The following is a 13,968-nucleotide window of genomic DNA, read 5'->3' on the forward strand; positions in this document are numbered from 1 at the left end:
ATTTTGGACCTTATTGATCTTTTATTATCTCTTATTATCTTTGTTGTTTTATACGATACCTATACGATCACTAGACTATACGGTCTGTGCCAGAGCCGGTGGTTGGGAGGCGGGGATAGTGCTGGGCAGACTTATACGGTCTGTGCCAGAGTGGTAGTGGGAGGCGGGATAGTGCTGGGCAGACTTATACGGTCTGTGCCAGAGCGGTGGTGGAGGCGGGGATAGTGCTGGGCAGACTTATACGGTCTGTGCCAGAGGGTGGAGGGGGACTGGTGGTTGGGAGGCGGGGATAGTGCTGGGCAGACTTATACGGTCTGTGCCAGCCGGTGGTTGGGAGGCGGGGATAGTGCTGGGCAGACTTATACGGTCTGTGCCAGAGCCGGTGGTGGGAGGCGGGGATAGTGCTGGGCAGACTTATACGGTCTGTGCCAGAGCTGGTAGTGGGAGGCGAGGATAGTGCTGGGCAGACTTATACGGTCTGTGCCAGAGCCGGTGGTGGGAGGCGGGACTGGTGGTTGGGAGGCGGGGATAGTGCTGGGCAGACTTATACGGTCTGTGCCAGAGCCGGTGGTTGGGAGACGGGGCTGGTGGTTGGGAGGCGGGGATAGTGCTGGGCAGACTTATACGGTCTGTGCCAGAGCCGGTGGTTGGGAGGCGGGGCTGGTGGTTGGGAGGTGAGGATAGTGCTGGGCAGACTTATACGGTCTGTGCCCTGAAGAGGACAGGTACAAATCAAAGTAGGGTATACACAAAAAGTAGCAAATATGAGTTATCTTGGTGGGCAGACTGGATGGACCGTGCAGGTCTTTTTCTGCCGTCATCTACTATGTTACTCTATGTTACTATGTTACCTTACTTTACATTGCTTAACTGTATTTTACTGAACTGTAGTCTGCCCTACTGTATTATGTAAGCCACATTGAGCCTGCGACTAGTGGGAAAATGTGGGGTATAAATGTGTTAAATAAATAAATAAACATGATGGAACCGTGGAAGAGAAGTGGATGAGCATCTGGGGTCAGAGTAGATAAGCCTGTTCAGTTGACAGGGGTGAGGCAGCAACTCTGATCTCTGCATGTGTGTGGAATGCACTTCCAAAACAATTGAAAACAATTAACGAATAACCACCTTCGCAAGTTCTCTGTGTAAACCTACGTCTTCAACAAAACCTACCATGAGAACCCATAACTAACAGCGACACTTCCCCACTACACCCTTACTCTGAATGTATCTTTATACCTGCTTGGTCAAATCATCTTGTTATCCTCGATACTTTGTAACACCAAATGTAACTTTTGTTCCTTGAAATGGCGATGCCATAACAGGTCTTTGAAAGCCACATTGAGCCTGCAAATAGGTGGGAAAATGTGGGATACAAGTGCAATAAATAAATAAATAAATACATATCTTCCTAAACATAGGAACATAGTAACATAGTAGATGACGGCAGAAAAAGACCTGCACGGTCCATCCAGTCTGCCCGAAGGAGATAAACTCATATGTGCTAGTTTTTTGTGTATACCTTACCTTGATTTGTACCTGTCTTTTTCAGGGCATAGACTGTGTAAGTCTGCCCAGCACTATCCCCGCCTCCCAACCACCAGCCCCGCCTCCCACAACCAGACTCTGGCACAGACCGTATAAGTCTGCCCAGCACTATCCCCGCCTCCCAACCACCAGCCCCGCCTCCCACCACCAGACTCTGGCACAGACCGTATAAGTCCACCCAGTACTATCCCCACCTCCCAACCACCAGCCCCGCCTCCCCCCACCAGCCCCGGCACAGACCGTATAAGTCAGCCCAGCACTATTCCCGCCTCCCAACCACCAGCTCCGGCACAGACCGTATAAGTCTGCCCAGCACTAGCCCCGCCTCCCAACCACCGGCTCTGCCACCCATTCTAGGCTAAGCTCCTGAGGATCCCTTCCTTCTGAACATGATTCCTTTATGTTTATCCCACGCATGTTTGAATTCCGTTACCGTTTTCCATTTAGTTATTTGCCACCGAGTTATTTGGTAGGGTGGGGTGGATAATTTAGCTCTCTTCCAAGCTGACGTGGATGAAAATACGTTTTACTAGTGATGACCTGCTTTTCTAACTCTTTGTAGCTTTAGACGACTCTGGCAGGGCGAGTTCCCTGGGCAGGAGGTAACCGGCTCTGTGTTTTTCTGCTGTTTTCAGACATGGCACAAAGCGTGTTTCCACTGCGAGATCTGCAAGATGATCCTCACCGTCAATAACTTTGTCAGCTACCAGAAAAAGCCTTACTGTCACGCGTAAGTACTGTTGGGAGGGGGAGAGTGTGGCACAGACTCTCATTTTGTTCATAAAAATAATCATTTGTATCCTCTTGGCCGTCAGAAAACTTATTAACCAATCCAATTCCATTCAAGTAGGCTTCAAAGCCTGCTTCTCCTTTACCTCACATGTTCCAAAATGTTCCTCAACACAGCAGTATTTGAAAATTTCCCTTCTTGTGAAATTCAAACTGAATCATCATTGAAAAAATTTAAACCTGTAATTAAAATGTGGCTTTTCCGTCAAACATTTAATGCTTCTTAGGTTGTTTCGCAGCTATAGAAACAATTTTCCTTCTCTTTTCTCAACTTTCAGCTTTTCTTTCCCTTAATCTTTTCCTGCTTTCCAATTCTTCCTACTTTTCTTTCTAGCCTTTAATTGAATGAATTTATATTCTTTCCTGTCAAAATTCTTGGAGTTATTTTCTTCTTTCCTCATTTTTAATTTTTTTTATTGTACACCGCCTAGAGATCTACCCGTAAGCCTTAGGCGGTATATCAAGTTTACCTAAATAAATAAATTTGCTTTCTTTGAACTCTGCAGTTTTTGGAAGTGAGAATTTATACAAGTCCAATAACATAACACATTACATAGTAACATAGTAGATGACGGCAGAAAAAGACCTGCACGGTCCATCCAGTCTGCCCAACAAGATAAACTCATATGTGCTACTTTTTGTGTATACCCTACTTTGATTTGTACCTGTGCTCTTCAGGGCACAGACCGTATAAGTCTGCCCAGCACTATCCCCGCCTCCCAACCACCAGCCCCGCCTCCCGCCACCTGCTCTGGCACAGACCGTATAAGTCTGCCCAGCATTATCTCCGCCTCCCAACCACCAGCCCCGCCTCCCACCACCGGCTCTGGCACAGACCGTGTAAGTCTGCCCAGCACTATCCCCGCCTCCCAACCACCAGCCCCGCCTCCCACCACCGGCTCTGGCACAGACCGTATAAGTCTGCCTAGCACTATCCCCGCCTCCCAACCACCAGCCCCACCTCCCACCACCGGCTCTGGCACAGACCGTATAAGTCTGCCTAGCACTATCCCCGCCTCCCAACCACCAGCCCCACCTCCCACCACCGGCTCTGCCACCCGATCTTGCAGAATGTTTGCTCCTGTTTGGTTTCTGTTCAGTATGGACCAGCTGTTACCCAGCTGTAGTGCTATTAGCCTTCATTCAGTGCTATGGGGGTGAGCGTGCCTCTATTCTATAACCTCCTACCCGGCCCAGCCATCACAATGAGAGTCCTTGGCTGGGGACCACAGTCAGCAGCTCCCTCCTGAACCTTGTATATATATGCACCCTAAGTATGGCCACTAGGTGTCACCATTGTGCAATGTCTACCCCTAGGGGTTGTGAGTGTTGCTTCTGCGGAACCCCTTGCCTCACCCAGCCTGGGGCCAGCAGTTAGGTCCAGGAATTGAACCTCTGGGCTGGCTCACCCATAATTCACAGTTTCAGGCTGGAGAGTTTGGGACAGCCCTCCTTTTAAACTCATATTACAAAGCAGTGTGGGATTTGTAGTGCGTGTCCTTGACCACTGAAGGCAGTGCTGTAAGTTCCATAATGCACAAGATGGGGTGGTCAGAAATCCAGGAATGTCCCACAATCTCCAGACTGGAACTGGGTAACTTGGCATCTCTGGATTCAATTTATTTTCAGGACTACTGAAATACAAGTAAAAAGGGAAGAGTATCAGCCTAGAGCAAACCCTGGTCAGTAAAATATCAGTGGAGTGCCCAGGTGACTCAGTTCCAAGAGGGACTGGCCTAAAATCTCCCTTCTGGGCAACTTGGCAGCTGATTTTCCCAGCGACATGCAGGACTACATCCCCATGCATGCAGAGAGGCAAAACCAGCCTGTTTGGGATGTCCCGGGGGAAGAAGTGACCCCTCACCTCTGCTGCCCATAAGCAGCCTGGCATCATTGAAGTGCAGAGAATGAGGTTGATACCTTTGGGTGGGGGGTGATGGTGAAGTTCCATTCAGGAACTTCTAGGAGAAATGTTACATGATTAACTGAACCAGTTAGGGGAGGGGGAGGTACCATAAGCACCCTTAAATTAATGACACATGTTCTTAGTTTGGGGGAAACCAGTCCAGGTTTCACCCCCCTGTTGTTGCTACCTTTTCTTTTCCAAAAACCTGAAACCACAAATCCAGAGATGCAATGGGGGTACAACCAAGACCGGTTCACCTGTCCACTTTAGGTGATCCGAGATATTAGCAATGCCACTAGGAAAACTCTTTTCATTTCTATTAATTCATGATCTACATTAGACCATGTGTGGATCTACGGAATCTTAGCGGAGATTGGGTGGCGCCGCTGGTAATTGGAGAGTAAAACCAGTGCTGGGCGGACTTCTACAGTCTGTGCCCTGACCCTGATCCTTCTGTTATACTAATTGTTTATTTCTTATATATCTCCACCATTCATGATGTATTGTAAGCCACATTGAGCCTGCAAAGAGGTGAGAAAATGTGGGATACAAATGCAATAAATAAATAAATGGTTGGGCTGGAGTGTAAATTTTAAGGGGCTTCGACGTTAGCTCCAGAACTTTTAGTTCAAGAACAGTGCTGGGCAGACTTTTACGGTCTGTGCCCTGAGAATGGCAAGGACAAATCAAACTGGGGTATAAAGTATCACATACCATGAGTTTATCTTGTTGGGTAGACTGGATGGACCATTCAGGTCTTTATCTGCCGTCATTTACTATGTTACTATATGTTACTATGTTACTCTTTGGGGTTCTACATGGAGTGTTGCTACTAATTGGGATTCCGGAATCTTGTAACTCTTTAGGATTCCAGAATCTTCAGAACTTTTAGTACAAGAACAGTGTTGGGCAGACTTCTACGTTCTATGCCCTGATTGTGACTGAATAGATAGGGATGGGCTGGAGTGTAAATTTTAAGGGGCTTCAACGTTAGCTTCAGAACTTAGTACAAGAAGAGTGCTGGGCAGACTTCTATGGTCTGTGCCCTGAGAATGGCAAGGATAAATCAAACTCGGGTATAAAGTATCACATACCATGTAAAATGTGTTTATCTTGTTGGGCAGACTGGATGGACCGTACAGGTCTTTATCTGCTATCATTTACTCTGTTACTATGTATTACTTTGTTACTCTTTGGGGTTCTATGTGGAATGTTGCTACTCTTTAGGATTCCAGAATCTTCAGAACTTTTAGTACAAGAACAGTGCTGGGCAGACTTCTACGGTCTGTGCCCTGAGAATGGCAAGGACAAATCAAACTTGGGTATAAAGTATCACATACCATGTAAAATGAGTTTATCTTGTTGGGCAGATTGGATGGACCCTACAGGTCTTTATCTGCCGTCATTTACTATGTTACTAAGTGTGATTGGAGCCACTATCTAAATTACAAAGGGAAGCACAGGATGAGAGGAGGAAGTGTGCAACTGATTGCTTGACTAATGCTTTCTTTTTCAGACACAACCCCCGAAACAACACATTTACAAGTGTGTTTGAGACTCCTGTGAACATTCATGCCAAAAAACAGTCAGAGTCTGTGAGCGAGGTAAGCGGTTTGCAGTCTCATAGAGTCTGTGGGCTCAGTAGGTCATCCTGCTTAACAAATTAAAATATCAGTGACGCGATGGACCATTTAAAACAGAACCACAGGAAGGTGGGACTGGAAGGGACCGCAAGAGGGTCTGTAGTGATGTAGACAGAATCCACAGTGCCTAAACCCATCCCCAGACTCGATTCCTAGGACCCCAATGTGCTCTGAAAAACACCATCTCCCTAGGTATGTTGTTACAAAAGTTTCTCTCCCCTCACATTTAGAAAGTTCCTTCCAATGTCTGAGCTAAATCTGGCATGATGGAACTTAACCGGGTTATTTCTCGCCTTATGGAGAACAACTGATCACCCTCCCCTTTATAACTTTGCCTTGATGCATTTGAGAACAGTTATCAAGTCTCCTCTTTTGCAGGCTAAATATACCCCGTTCCTTCCTGCAGGGCTCACACTAGCTCAGATTAGCTCATAAGCACACAATACCCAATAGAATTTAACAGACATATTGAGACATATTTTCAAAGCACTTAGACTTACAAAGTTACATATAACCAGGGCTTTTTTTCGAGGGGGTACTTGGGGGGTACTGAGTACCGGCACCTTTTCCATTGTCTGCTAAAATTGACCCATGGACCCCAAGTTTTAATGAAAGAGCTCAGGCTTTACACACCAATTCTGCCTTGTCATAGATTCTGTGACTGGTTGCAGGGGGCCTGGCTATTGTGGGGTGGGTCTCTCAGTGATCACCCCACCCCCTGAAGGGTGGCCTGTCATTTGAGTACCGGCACCTTTTTCGCTAGAAAAATTGGACTGCGTATAACCTATGGAACTTTGTAAGTCTAAGTGCTTTGAAAATGAGCCTGGTGTTTGTTTATTTATTACATTTGTATCCCACATTTTCCCACCTATTTGCAGGCTCAATGTGGCTTACATAGTACCGTAGAGGCGTTCACCAAGTCTGGTAAAGAAACAAATACAGGTGGTATTGTGGTTGAATAAGGAACGTGTTTCAGTTACAATGGGGATCAAGGAGAGGAAAGATTAGGTAGTGTCCATTACAAGCTTTGGTTATGTTGTGTTGCAGAGTGTAGGCATTTATGTTGGGTCGGCGGGGTATGCCTTTTTGAACAGGTAGATTTTTAATGATTTCCTGAAGTTTAGGTGGTCGCAGGTTATCTTCACAACTTTTGGTAGTGCGTTCCATAATTGTGTACTTATATAAGAGAAACTGGATGCATAGCTTGCTTTGTATTTAAGTCCTTTGCAGTTTGGGTAGTGGAGGTTTAGGTATGTTTGAGATGATCTGGTTGTGCTTCTGAGTGGTAGGTCTATAAGTTCTGTCATATATCCTGGAACTTGGCCGTAGATAATTTTGTGGATCAGGGTGCAGATTTTGAAAGTAATACGTTCTTTGATTGGCAGCAGGGGCGTAGCTACGGGTGGGCCTGGGTGGGCCCAGGCCCACCCAATTTCAGCCCAGGCCCGCCCAGCGCCAGCACCCATTGCCGGCCACTGCTGCTTTTCCTGTTGAGCAGCAGGGTCAGCGCTACAAAAAGAAGAAGCGCTAACGGCGCTAAGGACGAGAAATGTTAAAAAAAAAAAAAAAGCGCGGCACCGGCAGGCACTGTCTCGGCAGCCTTGAGGCATTGGCTGCTGGCTCGCAGGCTCCTCCCGTCTGCGGGAGGAGCCTGCGAGTCAGCAGCCAATGCCTCAAGGCTGCCGAGACAGTGCCTGCCGGTGCCGCGCTTTTTTTTTTAACATTTCTCGTCCTACGGTCCTTAGCGCCGTTAGCGCTTCTTCTTTTTGTAGCGCCGGCCCTGCTGCTCAACAGGAAAAGCAGCAGTGGCCGGCAATGGGAGCTGGCGCTGGCATGCAGGGCGGGCCTCGTCGAAGAAAAGAGGGAAAACATGGAAGGATGGGGAGAAAAAGAGGGAAAACAGATGGAAGGATGGGGAGAAAGAGGGAAACCATGGAAGGATGGGGAGAAAAGAGGGAAAACAGAGAAGGATGGCAGAGAATGAGGGAAAACATGGAAGGATGGGGAGAAAGAGGGAAACATGGAAGGATGGGGAGAAAGAGGGAAAACATGGAAGGATGGGGAGAAAGAGGGAAAACAGATGGAAGGATGGCAGAGAATGAGGGAAAACATGGAAGGATGGGGAGAAAGAGGGAAAACATGGAAGGATGGGGAGAAAAGAGGGAAAACAGATGGAAGGATGGGGAGAGAAAGAGGGAAAACGGATGGATGGGGAGAGAGACTCTGGATGGAAGGATGGGGAGAGAAAGGGGAGAGACTGGAAGGATGCAGAGAGAAAGGTGAGAGACTGGAAGGATGTGGAGAGAGAAGGGACACTGAACAGAAAAGGGTAGAGTGATACAGAGACACTGGTTAGAAAGAGGGAGAGAGACATTAGATGGAAGGACCAGGAGAGAGGATAGATGGATGGAAGGATGGGGAGAGAAAGAGGGAAGACACTGGATGGAAGGGTAGGGAGAAAGAGGTGACACTGGACGGAAGGATGCAGAAAGAAAGAGGAAAGACTACTGGAAGGATGGGGAGAGAGAGGGGAGACTGGAAGGATGGGGAGAGAAAGAAGAGAGCTGCTGGATGGAAAAGGAGAGTAGTGAAAGACTGGAGAATAAGAGGAAGGGGCATGGGGAGAACTAGGGTGAGAAAAAGATGAAAAGCCATAAGTAGATGAAGGAAATTAAAGAATGGATAGTTAGAATGAATTAAATCTGGACAGAGAGAGAGAGAGAGAGAGGCAGGAAAATATTGAAGAATGCAAAGAAAAAGGAGAGAAAAATGAGAAATGGCCAGGAAACCCTGGCAGAAGAGTCAAGCGAAAACGAAGGAAAGCAGAATCTAGAGACTGGGAGCGACACAATGAGAAAAAGTAAATGGCCATACAAGAAAGGTAAAGAAAATAATTTTATTTTTAATTTAGGATAAAGTAATATGGTACCTGTGTTAATGAAGTTTCAGAGACCAATACTTCCTTCCTTAGGTCAGGCGAGGATACCGTAACAGCATTATACTGACCTGAGGCAGGAGGTTTTGGCCTCTGAAAGCTCATTGAAAAGGGTGTTAGGCTATTAAATAAATTTTCTGAAATCTGATGCACTGAAAAGCAGCACTTTACCCTGTGTGACAAATGCATCTGATTAGCGTGACTAAATTTGCTGGGGGAGGGGGGTAGAGAGAAAATTTTGTGCCCACCCACTTTGGGTTCAGGCCCATCCAAATTGGCAGTCTGGCTACGCCACTGATTGGCAGCCAATGCAGTTTTTCTCGGAGGGGCTTGGCACTGTCGAATTGCGATTTGCCAAATATTAGCCTGGTTGCTGTATTCTGAGCAGTCTGGAGTTTCTTTGTGAGTTGTTCTTTGCATCCAGTGTAAATTCCGTTGCAGTAGTCTGCGTGACTTAGTACCATTGGTTGTATTAGGCTACGAAATATTTCCCTCGGGAAGAAAGGTTTCATGCATTTAAGTTTCCACATTGACTGGAACATTTTCTTTATTGTGGAATTCACTTGGCTCTCGAGAGTGAGGTTGCGGTCGATTGTCACGCCGAGTATTTTCAGGCTGTTTGAAATAGGGAGGGTGTGTTCTGGGGTGATTAAGGTTGTGGGGTTTGTATGTATTGTGTTGAGATGAGAGGATGAGGCAATGTGTTTATTCAGTATTCAGTTTCAATTGAAAGGAGTTTGCCCATGAATCCGTGGTATTCAAGCCGAGTTTGATTTCGTTGTTGATTTCTGTTAGATCATGTCTGAAGGGAATGTAAATTGTGACATCGTCTGCGTAGATGAACGGGTTGAGGCCTTGCTTTGATGATGACTTGGCCAGTGGGAGCATCATTATGTTGAAAAGTATTGGTGATAGTGGTGATCCTTGAGGTACTCCACAATCTGCTTTCCAAGGTGGTGATATGTTTGAGTTTGATTTCACTTGGTATGTTCTGGTGGTTAGGAAACCTTTGATCCAGTTGAGCATGTTTCCACCGATTCCGAAAAAGTCTAAAAGTCACTTAGTATATTGTGGTTTACCATGTCGAATGCGCTCGACATGTCAAATTGTAGAAGAAGTATATTTTTACCTATGGCTATTTCCTGCTTGACTAGCACAGATTCGGTACTATGGAGGGGGCGGAAACCCCAATTGTGATTGTTAAGAAAGGGAATGTAAAAATGCATTCCTGAAAATAAAGCAAACATCCTTAGAGTACAACTTGATGTTTTTTTATAAACCAGCCAGGGTTACTGATAGGCAGGATTCCATGAGGGCCAGTGCCTTAACTAGTTGTTTGTATTGAAGTTTCTGTTCACCAAACCTTCGACAACCCATCGAGGTGAAAGTTCCACTGTCTAGATAATGTCAACTGGTATCTTTCTATCGATGAATTCCCAAAAGGGATCATTGTACACTCGGTAATGCACCAGTAAGTAAATGGTTATTTTGTTTTTTTTGTTTGGTTTATATATTTTTTAGATTTGTTTGTAGATGTGTGTAGGGAATGTAATATAAACATATTGTTGTTTTGTTTAGAACACAAGACCCCTGAAGACGCTTGTTTATAGCGAAACATGATCATGTCGGGTCCATTTGTGTCTATTTGATTACCGAGTGTACAATGATCCCTTTTGGGAATTCATCGATAGAAAGTTAACAGTTGACATTATCTGGAAAGTGGAACTTTCACCTCGATGGGTTGTCGAAGGTTTGGTGAACAGAAACTTCAGTACAAACAACTGTTATGCTGCGATTGCTCAATTTTGATGGAGAACAATGACATTGAAGTCTTTGAACACAGACTTATTGGTCAACTCTGATGTTCGCTAAGAAAAGTGAATGATTCTATTATTGAGATTGAAAAACATGTAATGCTACAGTGTATTCTACTGTTGAAAAGGAAAGATATTGATATCCACTGTGATAATAGTCCTGTTCTATCAGTATGTTTATATATGGTATGGATGGGGATGAATTGTTAGATTTTTGTTCCTAACCTACGTCACCTACTAGTGTTGTTCAAGAACCTACTCCTCCTACTCCCCCTTTCCTCAGATTTTATAACAATGTGATACATCATATACGTAAGTAAATTCATAGTTATTATATAAAAGTGAGAATAAAAATTTTTTTTGTTTGGTAATACATACAGTTGTTATTAATTTTGGATGGGTTTATTGATGAGTTATTTATAGAAGAGACTAGTGTCCTGAGGTTTTTTTTTTGTAAGAGGAGCTACTTTTTGACTGGTAAGTTTTATGCCCAGCTGATAAGGGAAGAGTATTTCAGCACGTAAACAATTTTTTTTTTTGTAAATGTCCACGCCTTGTGGAACAGAGATCTAAGATGTTGTTACTCCGCAGATTAAATACCGAGAAGAAGGCGAGCGCTTTAAATCCGTTTTCCACTGGGACGTGAGGTCGAGAGAGCTAGAACACGCGCGGAATGTGGAGAAACTGGCAAGTCAGGTAAAGAACATTCCTCCTTCTGTCTGAGGGATGGAGTAAGATGGTAGATTGCACGGGGAATCCAGCTGATACTGGAGAGCTGCCTGGGCTAGTGGGTCATCATCGGTGCAGAGAGGGCAAGGAATGAATGGCTTTGCAACCATTTCCTGTCTGGTGGATTAGATCTCTCCTAGGCAGTGTCGGAAGGATCTGATAAAGTTTGCACTGCAGTGAGGTAAATTGTGCTTGCTACAAAATGAAATAAAGTATCTATATATTGCTTTACAACTCAAAAAATGTATATCGAATTAGAAAAAGGCACATGCTTGAAAAAGTGTGTGACCAGAGACTGAAGACAGGCAGTAACTGACCAGTCTCGGGGGCTTATTTTTTGTGGTACTTAAGGATATAATCCCATCTCTTCAATTGTTTTCTCCAATTCTTAGAAAGCCTACCATGCTCTCTATGAGCAAGAAAAGCCATGGTATTCATCGCCTGTCCCAGACCCAGAAATGGTGCAAATGGCCGAGGCCCAGAAGAACCTCAGTGATGTAAGTGTGGGGTGCTTTGGTGCTCTCTGATGCTCGCTACTTCCATCTTGTATCAGTTTTTGGCTTTCTGGAACTGCAGAGATGCCGGTACCAGGCTGGAGATTTTGGGGGCAGTCTTGGATTTCTGCCTACCCCGTCCTGGTGCATTATGGGACTTGCAGCACTGATTTCAATGGGCAGGATCAGGCTCTGTAAATCCCACACTGCACTGGGATGTAAGTTCAAAACCAGACCTGGCCTAAAGTCTCCAGCCTGGAACTGGGTGACTTGGCATCTCTGGAACTAATTATCTCAGACTGGCAGAGTCCAAGAGAAAGGAAGACCGAGGCTGAATCTTTCAGGTATGCAGGCTTCATTCCCTGCTGCCCTCCCTCACCTCACCTCAGGTCTAGAGCTCTGTGTGAGTGACCCCAGCTGGTATTGCACCCTATGTGTAGGGTTACCATATTTTGTCCCCCCCAAAAGGAGGACACATGCCCCGCCCCACCACACCCCCCCCGCCCTGCCCCCTTTCACACTCTCGCTCCACCCCTCGACCCCCCCCTCCCCGACACCCCCTCCCCTTACTACTGCCCTGGTGGTCTAGTGACCTCTTCAGGGCAGGAAGGAGCCCCCTCTTTCCTGCCCGGAGCGCTGCCCTGCATTCATCCTTCCTGTTGGTGATCTCGGCGGTGATTCAAAATGGCCGCCGAGAGTTGAAGTCTCGCGAGGTCACTTCAACTCTCGGTGGCCATTTTGAATTGGCGCCGAGGATCACCAACAGGAAGGATGCATGCAGGGCAGCGCAACGGGCAGGAAAGAGGAGGCTCTTTCCTGCCCTGAAGGCGGAAGAGGTCACTAGACCACTAGGGCACTAGTAAGTAAGGGGAGGGGAGGCCAGCAATCTGCCCGTTTGTCCGGATTTCTGGCTGTCCGCCCACCAGCCTGCCTGTTTGTCCAGAAATCCGGACAAACGAGCAGATTGGCAAAACCCGCCCAGTTGCCCAGACATGCCCTCAAAAAGAGGACATGTCCTGGTAAATCCAGACATATGGTAACCCTACCTATGTGATGCACCCCCTGGTACCCCCAGCCCCATCCACTTCTCTATCGCAGGAGAGACGGTGGAGAGGGAGTGACTTCTGTGACCCTGTCTCCCTTGCACCCTGTGTGGCCACATCGCCTCCCCCCCATCCCTGGGTTGGCCCCTCGTGAGAACAGTCTCTTGTCACTGCATAGTACCATCTTTCTTCTGGAGCCTTTCCTGTCTCCCTACCCACTGCCACCCCATCCCGTCTCTCCCTGCCCCTCCTAAATCTCGGAAGGTGCACTCAAACAGCTGCTGGAAGAGGAAACGCATTGCGGTGGGCAAAGCTGTTCACCAAATGGTGCCTTATATTTTATTAACATTTGATGCACTGCTATTAGCTAACTAGCAGATCATAGAGTCTTATGTGCTTGTGTCTAGGTGAGGTACAGAGAGGAGTACGAACACCAGAGGGGCAAAGGCAGCTTCCCTGCTATGATCACGCCGGCATACCAGATAGCACGGAGAGCAAATGAACTTGCAAGCAATGTGAGTCAACTCGTATGATAATTCTTATTGCAAGTTAAACAGAACATGTAAGACACTATGTGGTTTCCCCTTTTGCTACTAGAGGGGGGTGTGAATTGTCTAAAGGTGGTCGCTAACTCAGCTCCTCTAATTAGTCACCCAGAGGTGCCTGCATGAGGTCTGTGAAGTGGAGGAGTAGCCTAGTGGTTAGTGCAGCGGACTTTGATCCTGGGGAACTGGGTTCGATTCCCACTGCAGCTCCTTGTGACTCTGGGCAAGTCACTTGACCCTCCATTGCCCCTGGTACAAAATAAGTACCTGAATATCTGAAAACCGCTTTGAATGTAGTTGCAAAAACCTCAGAAAGGCGGTATATCAAGTCCCATTTCCCTTTCCCTTATGACATCACAATATCAGAAGTGAGCCAAGTATCGAGCAATCAAGCCATTGTGACATCACTGATGAGGTTGGCTCTTATTGGTGGAATGAGTGGAGGAGTAGCCTAGTGGTTAGTGCAGTGGACTTTGATCCTGGGGAACTGAGTTCAATTCCCACTGCAGCTCCTTGTGACTC

At 46.4% G+C, this 13,968-nt stretch overlaps 1 protein-coding gene across 1 annotated transcript in view; it reads left to right on the forward strand.

Annotated features, from left to right (window-relative positions):
• Window positions 1–2,183: 2,183 nt before the first annotated feature.
• Window positions 2,184–13,968, forward strand: part of LOC115459585 (nebulin-related-anchoring protein-like) — a gene marked incomplete at both ends in the record, with an annotated part of 56,466 nt that continues 44,681 nt past the window's right edge. Inside the window, 5 exon segments of the mRNA XM_030189394.1 lie at window positions 2,184–2,278; window positions 5,760–5,847; window positions 11,227–11,331; window positions 11,757–11,861; window positions 13,309–13,416. Coding sequence (XP_030045254.1) covers window positions 2,184–2,278; window positions 5,760–5,847; window positions 11,227–11,331; window positions 11,757–11,861; window positions 13,309–13,416 — 501 coding nt within the window.

This window comes from Microcaecilia unicolor, unplaced genomic scaffold (assembly GCF_901765095.1).
Source record: "Microcaecilia unicolor unplaced genomic scaffold, aMicUni1.1, whole genome shotgun sequence".
NCBI lineage: Eukaryota > Metazoa > Chordata > Amphibia > Gymnophiona > Siphonopidae > Microcaecilia > Microcaecilia unicolor.